The following is a 13,859-nucleotide window of genomic DNA, read 5'->3' on the forward strand; positions in this document are numbered from 1 at the left end:
CAAACTGAGTTTTGTTTTTATATACTTTGAAACAGCAATATTATCAAATTATACAAAGTTTTTTTAGGGATGTCAGATGTCTTTTTTTGATTCAAATTTTTCAGTTTGAAAACTGTTGTCTTAGTATATTTTCAAATTTCATATTTGACGTGTAAATTAATGTGTTTGATTGTTTCCAGAGGACCTACATCAGCAGGCAGATCATTGCTACAGATGGAGGAAATCGGAGCAGTTCAGTCGAGCTGGCAGTCACCATCACTAATGTGAAGAACCAGCCTCCACAGTGGGAGACAGACAAATACGAGGTCATCATACCTGAAAACACTGTCAGAGACACTCCAGTTGTGGTATGTACTTAACGTAACGCTGAACACTTATAATCTAAGAGAGTTTTACAGATATGTTAATTATGTAGATGTATGCCAGCTTTTTACTTCTATTAATAACAGGATCATAGTCATATGGGTAAAACGTTGTGGATTTCTGTGATTTCACAGATATTTTTTTACAAAAAGATATCGATTTCACTAATGCTAAGTATAATGTGAATGCAGGACCAAAAGCAGGCTGCAAAACAAACATAAAGCTTCTGCTAAGTGATTTATTACTTTGGCCTTTGAGGTACACCTGTGAGGCACTTCATTAATGACTATGTCTTTCATGTGTGCATTGAAGGAATGCTATGATGGATGTGGATAAGTTTTAATCCCACAATAAGGTTGTGGGTATTCCTTGAGGGGCTTGAGTTCCCAGACAATGTCAACTTTACTGACATGTACTGGCGGTTACAACTGACAGTCTGTGCTTTCTGCTCGACCACACATAGTCTTCACACAGCCTGTCACCAAAAACACATCCACAAGTGCAGAGTCACACACTTACACACACTCACATAGTCCATTTAAACTAATGGTAAGATGCTCTAGGATCATATAGTCCCCACTTAAACCAGTGTTTCTGTATCCCTGCCATGAATCATCTAATTCTCTGCTTCCAATTTTAAGGACGCTGCTTCATTACATTCACTATTTAGGAAGTCAGCCAATAACTGAGTCATTGGATAATTTATGGACATGCTTTTTTTTTTTTTTTTTTTTTTTTCATTTTCATTTTCATTTGGTTACAATTACAAATGCACTGAAAGCATTAATGTGAAGAATTTCCTGGAATATATTATTGCCATTAAGACCATCATTAAGGCAGATGAGCATTTTATGAAGAGCAGCTTAAATAAATAGGGTAAGGTGGAACAAAGGACAAAATAAACAAATAAATAAATAAATATAAAAATAGAGAACTGCTCTGAGATTATGCTTTCTGTTCTCATTCTAATTGATCTTGCATTTAAATGCTATTTGGGTAACACTTTACAATAAGGTCTCATTTGTTAAAGGGTTAGTTCAACCAAAAATGAAAATTCTTTCATTAATTACCCTCATGCTGTTCCACACCCGTAAGACCTTCGTTCATCTTTGGAACACAAATGAAGATATTTTTGATGAAATCTGAGAGCTGTCTGACAGCAATTTAACCACCACTTTCACAGTCCAGAAAGGTATTAAAGACATCATTAAAATAGTCAACATGACTGCAGTGGTCCAACCTTAATTTTATGAAGCGACGAGAATACTTTGTGTGCACAAAAGCAAAACAAAAATGATGACTTTATTCAACATTATCTTCTCTTCTGTGTCATTCTCATACGCTGTTTACGTTCAGCGCTTCCAGGTTCTACATCAGAATGCCGACTCATTGGCTGAAGCTGTTCACATGAGCAGCACGACGCATTCGTGTGATGCTGACACAGGAGCAGAAGAGAAGATATTGTTGAATAAAGTCATTATTTTTGTTTTGTTTTTGCACACAAAAAGTATTCTCGTCGCTTCATAAATTAAGGTTAAACCACTGCAGCCAGGTGGACTGTTTTAACAATGTTTTTAGTACCTTTCTGGACTTTGAAAGTGGTGGTTAAATTGCTGTGGACGAGTCAGACAGCTCTTGGATTTCATCAAAAATAAGGTCTTGCTTCATTTTAGGTGAACTATCCCTTTAACATTAGTTAATGTATTACTGTAACTAACATGAACTAATGATGAGCAATACATTTGTTACAGTATTTATTAATCTTTGTTAATGTTAGTTAATAAAAATCCAGTTTTTCATTGTTTGTTCATGTTAGTTCACAGTTAACTTTTTAAATAATAGACATAACATTATAGGTACTCTATAGTATAGTATTTTAAATATATGAATATTAGGTGAAACAATAATATTGTTATTTAAAATAGCTATTTTTAAAAAATATATATATTCTATTTTAATATATTTTAAAATGTCATTTTAAAAAATGTAAATAATTAAAATGTAATTTTCATTATCATTAATTTATTATTATTATTGATCTTGAAAATGGTTGCACTGCTTAATATTTTTGGGAAAAGTGTGATACTTTTATTCTGGATTCTTTGATGAATACAAAGATCAAAAGAACAGCATTTATTTTAAAAAAAATATTTTTTTGTAACAATGTAAGAGTCATTACTGTCTCTTTTTATCAATTTAATGTGTTATATTATTAATTCTTTCAAATCTTTCTGACCACAAACTTTTGAACGGTAGTGTATATATAAATATTTAAACCAATTTTCCTCTGTCAGACTATCAAGGCCACTTCTCCGCTGGGTGATCCAAGGGTGACTTATAACTTGGAGGATGGACTGGTGCCAGAGAGCAACATGCCTGTTCGATTCTACCTAACCCCAAATCGTGAAGATGGTTCCGCCTCTATACTTGTTGCAGAGCCCCTGGATTATGAGACCACCCGCAACTTCATGCTTAGGGTTCGAGCTCAGAACGTGGCTCCTGTGCCCCTGGCAGCCTTCACTACTGTTCACATAAACATCACAGGTAAAGGTCATCTACAGTATATGAGAGGTTGTCATGAGAAACATGTTACACTTATTAATGGCAGTGTATATGTGCAGTGTATTAGTATGTCAACCAAAATTAAAAAACTGTAACACTTTACAATAAGGTTCATTAGTTAAACATTAGTTAATGTATTAACTAACATGAACTAACCATGAGCAATACATTTGTTACTGTATTTACTAATCTTTGTTAACGTTAGTTAATGAAAATACAGTTGTTCATTGTTTGTTCATGTTAGTTCACAATGCATTAACTAATGTTAACAAGATTTTAATAATGTATTAGTAAATGTTGAAATTAACAATAACAAAGATTAATAAATGCTGTATAAGTGCAGTTCATTATTAGTTCATGTTAACTAATGTAGTTAATTAGTGTTAACTAATGAACCTTATTATAAAGTGTTACCGAAATAACAATCCCCAGTGTCCCTATTATGCTATTACAAAGGTTCCTCATCTTGATTCGGAAGTTTCCTACAATAGGTTTACATGCATCTAAGGTTTAATAATAATAATAATAATAATAATTTTCTCATTATATACATTTTAAATCACCACATTTCTCAGAGTCCAAATACATTTTGTTTGATTTGTGTCTCTAAACCCCTTCTTTCTGAGAGCCTACTATGCTCTGTTTGTTCAGATGACCCAGTATGTTGTGATTGGTCGACCGCTTGCAGTCCGTGTTGGGAAATGCCCATTATGTAAATCTCAGCTCCGGAGGCTTCCTCAGGACTTGTATGTGATACGAACTGTAATGATGGTGTCATTTTTACTGTATCAGTTCAAGCCAGAGTGCCTTATTGACATGTTGAGAACACAAACTGCAGTGTTTAAGGCTGGGTCAAAGTAGACGTTGTTCACGGGCAGCCAATGAAGACCATAGGCTGGCATTATGCAAATGTGTTACAAACCTATGTAGGTTTGTAACACATTTGCATAATGGTTACATTTTCATAATGGCGAGTTAGGTTTGTAACAGGAAGTGAGACTGGAATTGCTGACGATTCATTTCAGGCATTTCGGAATCTATTATTTCTTTTAGGTGACAGTAACTTTATTTGTTGTGCACTTTGATCATTAAGGTTTTGCAGACCTTTTACATTCACAAGCAGCTATATTACACACTGCATGAAAGGTATTTGAAAACGCAAAATAGTTACACTTTAAAGGGTTAGTTCATCCAAAAATGAAAATTCTGTCATTAATTACTCACCCTCATGTCGTTCCACACCCGTAAGACCTTTGTTCATCTTCAGAACACAAATTAAGCAAAAACAAAACGAAAAATAAACGACTTTATTCAACAATATCTTCTCTTCTGTGTCATTCTCATAGGCTGTTTACGTTCAGCGCTTCCAAGTTCAATGTCAGAACGCCGGCTCAGTATTGGCCAATGTTGTTCACGTGAGCAGCACAACGCATTTGTGTGATACTGACGCAGGAGCCGGCCAATAATGAGCCGGCATTCTGATGTAGAACCTGGAAGCGCTGAACAAAAACAGCGTATGAGAATGACACAGAAGAGAAGATATTGTTGAATGAAGTCATTATTTTTGTTTTGTTTTTGCTCACAAAAAGTATTCTCGTCACTTCATAAAATTAAGGTTGAACCACTGCAGTCACGTCGACTTTTTTAACAATGTCTTTAATACCTTTCTGGACCGTGAAAGTGGTGGTTAAATTGCAGTCTTTGGATGAGTTATATACCTCTCGGATTTCATCAAAAATATCTTAATTTGTGTTCCGAAGATGAACGGGTGTGGAATGACATGAGGGTGAGTGATTAACGACAGAATTTTCATATTTGGCTGAACTAACCCTTTAATGTAAACTGATTTAGCTCAGTCCAATTATATAAACCACTGAATAGAAAGTTATTTCAATGGAAACCTTTGAACCAAGATCAGATTCAAAAGTACCTTCTTCAATATGCACAAGCAGTGCAGTGAAGGACAACTCTATGCATGGGGTTAGAAACTAATTAAAATAATGAACATGATATAGATATTACATACAGACTAGAAACATCTCAACATGGATTTGATGTATCCATCAGAACTTAATGAAATACACAATGTTGAATATAATGAAATCCAAAGAGTAGCGTTTCCATGAAATGCAGCTCTTAGCATTCTCAAAGATAATATTCAGAATACATGTGATGTAAGTGGATATTTTCACTGAATTGCAAAGTTTGAGTATAAACATTACATCTAGACAATTTGCAGTTGGGTTGAGCTGATTAAAATGAACAGTGAACTGTGCATGTAGTCATTGTGTGGCTGTTGGTTTCCAAGCTTGTTTACAAACCATTTATATTCTTAAAAGCAACTTTATTTCTTATCAAAGCAATTTACAAGGAAGTGCATTTATATCTACACTTTAATCACATTTAAAATGACAGCTTTTAATCTATCTCTTGTTTTAATTCCAGTTCCTTGTCCTTACACTTGTTAATTTCTTTTTATAATCCATTCAAGCTCTTAAAGTCTGATTAGTGCAGAATGCGACACAACTCTTTAATAGCCTTTATTTCATCCCACATGTCTGTTCTCCTCTACTTAAGTATTCCTCTGTGTTCATCTCTTCCACTGCAGGAAGTCTCGCCACTTCCCCCTGTAATTTACAGAGTTTGCCCCGCAGTGTTAATCTAGCTCTCTCTTCATGGATGAACCCCTTGCTCTCCCCTAGTTATGACTGCTTCTTAATAATGATCTAGCTACAGATACAGTACTTACAAGATGTATGATAATGCATCTGGAGTAATTTGAGTAGGACACTTGCACCTGATCAGGATCATTTCAGCATAAGCCACAGACAAATAATTCTTCTGTTCTGTTCCTTCTGACTTACGTATTTACATCAGTGCTCTTTCTCCATTTAAGAGTACGGTCACTACAGTGTCTGAAAGAGAGAGATAGAGAGAGAGGCAGAGTGAAACGAGGGAGTGCTGGAGGGAGGAGGTTGTAATGGATTTGGCCTTCCTGTTTAATTCATGGTTTACGGCTTTGGCTGATAGAAAATTAAAACCCCAAAGTGCATCAGATGGTGATTAGTGTCTGGAATCATTCAACCCATTAAAGATCTTACCCTAAATTCCAATGTCCTCATGTCCCTTCTAGTACTGAAAGAAGCACATTTTAGCAGAGTAGTCTTGGTATTAATTTCCTCTTGAACACACAGAATCCACTAATGTAATAAGGCTTAGATAAGACATAATGTCAGAGTTTAGATAAGTCTGATTTGTTCTGATGGAAAGCCAGAGTTTTAATTTCCCTCAAGCCACCAAAGGATACGTCTGTGCCTTCATAGTCAGATGACTGAATATCCGCATGTAAGAGTCCAAACTGTTGTGTTAATGCTGGAAAACAAACAAGTATTATATGATGCTAAAATATTGATTCACATGAATGTCTTATTAACTATCTGTTCTTTGCAGCCAAGGTCACATTATTCAGTTTCTTTGAATGACAGAGAGCCTGAGTTCATATCCGTGTGCAACAGACCTACAGTAAAGCCACATGAAAGTCTTTCTTTATGCAATAACAACCAAAGAAAACTGATGAAAATTGTTGTACATCAATTGTCTGTCAAGTTTTATAAAAGGTATCCCACCAGGGTCCACCGATATGGAGCTGTTTTAATTATAATGTGACTGTGTGGCTGTCTGCTGTTCACAGATGTCAATGACAACGTTCCGTTTTTCACCTCCTCCATATACGAGGCATCTGTGACTGAAGGGGCGGAAATTGGGACTCTAGTTCTTCAGGTGTCAGCCAATGATCTTGACCTGGGGCTGAATGGGAAGGTATGAAATGGAGTTTTTCAATTGAATTAGCTATTCCCTGAGACATGTGAATGAATCTGTAAAGACACTGTACATATGAACTATATAAAGCATAATGATCACTATTGAAGAATCTGTGAAAATAAAATAAATTAAAAAAAAACAAGTAAAAAAAAAAATCTGTGATACAGCCACGCTTTACCTTAGAATGAATAGAATAATCTATTCACTGTATCTCACTATGACCTCCAAAACTTGATTATTTATACTGATAAAAACACTGACTACTGTTTCTCTGCAGTATATTTCAATGGGAAGGTGTCTTAGATTTATTTATTGTTTACATGAATAACATTCTGTACTGCATACATTCTGTTCAGAGATTTGTTTAAAAAAAAATCATATTTTGTAAATAGAATAGCAGTAATATTCATTCATGACTTCCAGTCTGTCATTCTATATATCATTCTGCACTATAAACTTTAAAAGTCTGATTTTAGTAAGGAAGTCTCTTATGTTCATCAAGGCTACAGTTGATCAAAAAAACAAACAAACAAAAAAACAGTAAAGCAATAATATTCTGAGACGTTATTACAATTTTAAATAACTGTTTTCTAGTTTAATATATGTTAAAATGTAGTTTATTCCTGTGATGGCAAAGTGGAATTTTCATCAGCCATTATTCCAGTCTTTAGTATCACGTGATCCTTCTAATATGATGACTTGGTGCTCAAGAAACTTTTTTTTTTAATGTTGGAATGTTGAAACAGTGTTGAATAAAATAAAGAATAAAGACATTTCGAGACTCACACCTGTTAAGTAAATGCGGTTGTCAATCCCAATAACTGACTATGTGAACGTGGCCTTTTAGAGGGGCCTTTCAATAGCCGTCTGAATTGCAGATGCCATGGATCATTCTTATATAACATTCTAATCATAATCGTTCTCTAATATATAATTTTAATCATAATATCATTCTTTTACTCTTACAACACCCTGTCAAACACACACAGCCCCTTTTGTGCCAGATGGGGTTTGTTGTATGTTTTATTAACCTGACCCCTGCAATCATTTTATAATGCCATTTATATTTAATTCAGCCTGTTATTTGTGCTTCTGGCTCTAATGTGGCCGGTAGGCCATCATTTAATACCCACATCATGCTGGTTTAGTGTGGCCGTTCAGAGCAGCTTGTCTGATAATTGTTGTTTGGGGCTTGTTAAAACAGCAGTTGGCACCTCTTCATCAATTCAGCGGTTTTGGCTATCTAGATTAGCTTCATTATTCTTAACTTGAATGGCCCTGATTTCTGCTTTACCTGCTGGGAAGTTGCCACTGTGCGTTACAGGCATTACTGGCAGAACAAGCAACAGGAGGTATCAGCATTAGCTCAGAGCATGGGGTGACTAAGTTATGAGGAGAAAGCTAAATTGTTTAATTACATGGGATCAGGTGAGGTGGAGTACATTTAAACACACATACACATAGGCATAAGCATAAGCTGTGACGTACATGGGAAGACTGGTTTTAATTAATGGAATGTTTTACTTTTTTGTGTGTGTGTGTTTGTGTGTGCGTGTCTCAGATTTCATACTCTCTACTGAATGACCGAAGTGGAGACTATCAGTATTTCCGCATTGATCCTGAGCTGGGCACCATCTATACGGAGGCTGTGTTTGACCGTGAGACCAAGGGATCCTACCTTTTGGAAGTGAAGTCAGTAGATGGCTGGGAATCAGCCAGGCCAGGGAAGCATGGACAGCCCAACTCAGGTACAGCGAGCCTAATGTAACTAATATATTTATATATCTAATATAAAAATGTTTTTACTTATTAATATTATACATTATTATACATTATACAATGGTTAGTTCTGCTCCTTGAATCTCCTTTTCACCGTCTGGGTCACTTGTCTGTGTTTCTGTTCCAGACAGACAATTTGACTACCAGTCATTGAATCATTCATTGAACTGATTCTTTCAAAAACACTTTTCATGTGTGTTGCTCGTAGATGTCCAGTGGTGGTTGACGGTGCATAAATACACAAAGTAACTGAAATCAGGGTCAGAAAGCAGCAAAACGGCCACCATAATTATTTAAAATGCCTCTAAAATTTGGTATATGGGGCAAAAAATGCCCCTGTAGGAGTTCTTGTTTTTATATTTATAAAATATGGTATAGTTAAGTAATATCAATTTAAGTGTTGTTTGTCCCAAATGTCAGCAGGATTGCAAATGTGATATTGACATTATACCACAGTTCAATACACGTTAATATTAAATGACTTTTTAAATGACTAAATTTATTGATTAAATTTAAGAATTTGACAAACTATGAACGTACTTATAATAAGCCCCTTGTATTCAGTTTAACCTGTTCACACCCTTTATGAGGACGGCAATGCACTGAAGCATTCTTTGTGTAAATTGTTTAAATTTGTGGTAGATATGTCAACGGAACATTTAATTTCTTGCTGGAAATTGTCTGAAAAGTAAGTTAACTATTAACTTTATTGAAATGTTGTATAAAAGCAATGTGCAACATGATCTAATGGGTGTTCGTGTGTTCATGTTCATGTGTTCATTTCCATAGACACTGAAATGTACAATATTGATGTATTGACAGCACTAAAATGTAAATTATTTACATATGAACAACTTTACAGACATACAAATGTGTTTGAATCCTTAATAATAAATTTGTGGCATTAATATTTTGGTTCTATTGAATTCAAATCATATGGATGACATTATGTTTTCAGTAGCATTTATTAAACAAAATTTACTAATGTACTACTATGAAATGATAACATTTCGCTCTGTACTGTGTGACTTCCGCTGCCAACTCATTTCAAAGGATGCATGGGACACAAAAGGCATTTTTTCAGTGTAGTCTTATGCCGTGATTGACTATAGAACCATAAAATTCACAAAAAAATCCAACATAAATTCACAAAAGTAATTAATTTTATTCATGCCAAACCTTTAGAATCCATACAATTGTGAGGAACACCCTTTATTCACCGATCTTCATCAGTAGTGACTGTAAACTTCAAATCCTGCACTTGTCATAAATGGTTATGGGTAGGTTTAGTGGTAGTGGGATTCATGGCTCAAAATTTCTTTTTTAATGCTATATTGTTACTAAAATTGCCATTGGACATTTTTGTCCATTAAAGGGACAGTTCACCCAAAAATGAAAATTCTATCATCATTTACTCACCCTCAAGGTGTTCAAAATCTGTATAATTTTCTTTGTTCTGTTGAACACAAAGGAAGATATTTTGAAGAATGTGTTAAACTGAACAGTTTTGGGGCACCATTGACTTCCATAGTAGTTTTTCTCCTACTATGGAAGTCAATGGTGCCCCAAAGTGGCCTGGTTACAAACTTTCTTCAAAATATCTTCCTTTGTGTTCAACAGAACCAAGAAATTTATACAGGTTTGGAACAACTTGAGGGTGAGTAAATGATGATAGAATTTTCATTTTTGGGTGAACTATCCCTTTAAGTTTTATGTATTGTTTTTATATTGTCTAGTAAATGGTTATGTTTGAGTTTGGGGATAGGGTTAAGGGATCTAAAATGTATCTGTAAATTGGAAAATGCCATTTATGCAAACATCTATGATTTAAAAGATTCGTAAATATTTAACATTTCTTTAGTTGTACATACGTAATAAGGTTTAAGCATAAATGTTGTCAATACATTCATAATGTACATTTCAGCATATATCCAAACATACAAAAATGTATGTTTTATACCTGTAAATGTTACGTATTAATACCTACATATTAATATTAAGACCAGGCTGCAATATCAATTTTGCATTCATGATGTTAGTCTTTTATAGACTCCTAAACTCACACATTCTTTGTTATGATATCCACATTTTACAACTGAGTAGAACATATTTGATGTTTACTTGTGACACAGCCACAATGGTCACTGCTGCTATCAATAAAAAAAGAATTTGAAATTCATTACATCTGTCAATCTCAAACTCTGACTGAATGTAGCCAGTGGGTTTGTGGGACTTCACAATACAGAGCTAAAGGGGATCTCAAGTTCAGGGGAATATTTCCATTAGCAGCATAAAATATTGCATTGCATAATCCTCCTTTAATATAGACAGCTTAACAGTTTGATTGGATTTCTTAGACCACAGGGCTAGCCAGAGTCTCACAGAAATGTATTTTTCATTCATTGTATGTATTATTAACAGCGTCTCCTTTTCCTTCTTTGCTTTGCCTAAATAACTCTGTAACACTTGAAGTCAGCTAGACAAATCATGTGTGTGACATTCTTGCTGGTTTAAATGTTGATGAAGGTGCCAAAGGGGAGGGGGAGACATCAGGAAGCTGCAGAGACCGTCTTAGAGAGAAAGGACTCTGCTCCAGTACTCTCTATCCTCCTTTGCTGTCTGTCTGCTCACAGTTTGTCTTGCACTCCAAATAGGGGAAAAGGCATGAGCTCCAACACACTTAAAACTGTAGTGAGATACACAAATGTAGATTATCAAATTATCACTGTGGCAGTGTCAAATATGGTTGAGCACGTAGGAGACATTGTGTTGATGGAGCAGAGTCATATGTACACAGAAACACATGAATACTAATTGTACTAAGATTCTGTCAGAATATCCATGTGACAAGGAAAAACAGACACATACACACACACACACACACACACACAAAAACACAAGTGTTGTTTGAGCAGAAAGTTGTGCCTCTACATTTGTGAGGGGAAAACATGACCATGTCTGTATGGTGGAGCTCTGAACAACATGCCAATCTGTCACAGAGTGGCAGCTAAGCGTATGCTGTGCTCTTTTTATACAACATAACATGTCAGAAAGAGAGCGGGATCAAGACTCGAATCAGACACTTTATCTACGATAAAGTGCCTCACAGCCCTGACTGAACTGAAGGTTTTGAAAAGGTCACTGGCTTCATGTTTGTTTGTTTGTTTGTTTAAGTTCTTCTGCGTGTTTCATTACAGTTGTATGAAAGGGGTAGTTCACCCAAAAATGAAAATTTTCTAAACTAGTATGACTTTCTTCCTTCTGTGGAACATAAAAGACGATATTTTGACATGGTTGTTTTTTTGTTTGTTTGTCCATACACTATGACTGAACTGTTACCAGAAACCCAAGTTCAAATCCGTATTTTGCAGATCCAATTCTCCCTTTTCCCATTTCATATGAGCTTGGAGTGGTGTTTATTTTAAATAAAAATTGAAGAAAATAATCGAAAAGTGAAAATAAAGTGCCCGTAATTGAAAAACGTCCTCGCATTGGGCCAACTGGCATATTCACAACAGATGCAGCTGATATTGATACAATATTGATACGCTCAGAAATGTGTCTCCCTTCCTAGACTTTCAAGGACATGTGTACTGATCAGCAGGTTCAGTATGGTTAAAGGCCCTGGTATACTTCATTGTCCATGTTCCGCTCCATCTCGTGCAGAGTCTATTGCGCAAGCCTTTCAAAGCATACTCCTTTGGCTGTGAGTGCAGAGAGACGCATACGGCATGTGCGCACTATCTAGAGGACTTTGTTTTCAAGCACTCAAGTCACTCGCACATGCGCTGTTGTACGTGCCCCACCCGCACAGACACAAAAATTGGGCTGCTCACAAATTACGTAACGCGGACAGTGCGTGGACAATCGCGGAACGCGTTCGGCCAAAGTATACTTTGGGCTTAAAGGGTTAGTTTACCCAAAAAGGAAAATTCTGTCTTTAATTACTCACCCTCATGTTGTTTCACACCCATAAGACCTTCGTTCATCTTCAGAACATAAGATATTTTTGATAAAATCCGATGGCTCAGTGAGGCCTCCATTGCCAGCAAGATAATTAATACTTTCAAATGCCCAGAAAGCTACTAAAGACATATTTAAAACAGTTCATGTGACTACAGTGGTTTAACCTTAATGTTATTAAGCGACTAGAATACTTTTTGTGTGCCAAAAAACTATCCATGACTTTATTCTACAATATCTAGTGATGGGTGATTTCAAAACACTGCTTCATGAAGCGCCGAAGCTTTACGAATCTTTTGTTTCGAATCAGTGGTTCGGAGCATGTATCAAACTGCCAAAGTAATTTTCACTTTTTTACTTTTGGGTGTACTAACCCTTTAAAAGTTAGGTGTAGGGGTGGCCTTTGGGGATAGGGACAAGCAATATCCCAATAAGGCAGCCATTTAACCATATATGATTTTTAGTATATACACTCAATATGTTATTATTCCATTCTTTTTATATTGTACTACTACAATAAACTACGCTTAATGCAAAGAGCCTTCTGCCCTCCGCATTTTCATTTTTGGGTAAACTATCCCTATAACTGCTCTTATCTTCAGCAGCAGATTGTAATTGATGTGTCTTCTCATTATATCACATAGAGCTCATTTAAATGGGGCAAGCATCACAAATTTCATTTGCCTGAATTCAGTAAACACAGAAACCCCAGGGTTCTTCACATCACCTCATGACTTCAGACAAAACATAGAACACATTAAAGGAAGATGGAGAGATGAAGATGAACAGAAAATGAATGAGACAAACGACACCGGAACATGATGGAATTAGAAATGGCAGATATTTAGAAACATGGGAGGGAGGAGAGAGAGAAAAATGTGCAAACACTTGAATGTAAGAAAGATGACAAGGAAAGATAAGAGTGTCCAAACACAGATTGCTAATCTTGTATGTGTTTCATTTTTTTCTCGTCAGATACGGCGTATGTGCGTATTTTCATCAGCGACGTGAACGATAACAAGCCTGTGTTTGCGCAGTCTGTATATGAAGTCGACGTGGATGAGGATGCTGACGTGGGCTCCACCATCCTCACAGTCAGCGCTAATGATGAAGATGAAGGTAGGTGAAGATGAGGAGGGGCATTGGCTCATGGGTAGAATAATATGCTCATTTGTAGACGGAAGTGAGAAATATAGAGTGTTGACTCGAAGTGAAACTTACTGTAGATTTGAGAACCTGTCATCACAGCTCAGGTGTGATCTTCAACACCTAATGGATACATCTTCTGCAAAGTATGAGACAGGGCCATGCACAATTTCAGGACAGGAAATCTCACACTCACCTAGGCCATTATATGCACCCATAACAAA

The 13,859-nt window shown here is 35.9% G+C and overlaps 1 protein-coding gene across 6 annotated transcripts in view; it reads left to right on the top strand.

Moving 5' to 3' along the window:
* The window catches only part of si:ch211-186j3.6 (neural-cadherin), a 382,700-nt gene that overhangs the window by 265,618 nt on the left and 103,223 nt on the right, over positions 1-13,859 (top strand). For all 6 annotated transcript variants that reach the window (XR_007184217.1, XM_048185218.1, XM_048185219.1 and 3 more), the window contains 5 exons: positions 180-347; positions 2,658-2,907; positions 6,617-6,744; positions 8,309-8,495; positions 13,465-13,608. Coding sequence is in view for 5 of the 6 variants with exons in the window: in XM_048185218.1 (XP_048041175.1) it covers positions 180-347; positions 2,658-2,907; positions 6,617-6,744; positions 8,309-8,495; positions 13,465-13,608 (877 nt within the window). In the remaining variant the exon portion in view is untranslated. The remainder of the gene's footprint in view (positions 1-179; positions 348-2,657; positions 2,908-6,616; positions 6,745-8,308; positions 8,496-13,464; positions 13,609-13,859) is intronic.

Source organism: Megalobrama amblycephala, linkage group LG3, assembly GCF_018812025.1.
Source record: "Megalobrama amblycephala isolate DHTTF-2021 linkage group LG3, ASM1881202v1, whole genome shotgun sequence".
In the NCBI taxonomy this organism is placed as follows: domain Eukaryota; kingdom Metazoa; phylum Chordata; class Actinopteri; order Cypriniformes; family Xenocyprididae; genus Megalobrama; species Megalobrama amblycephala.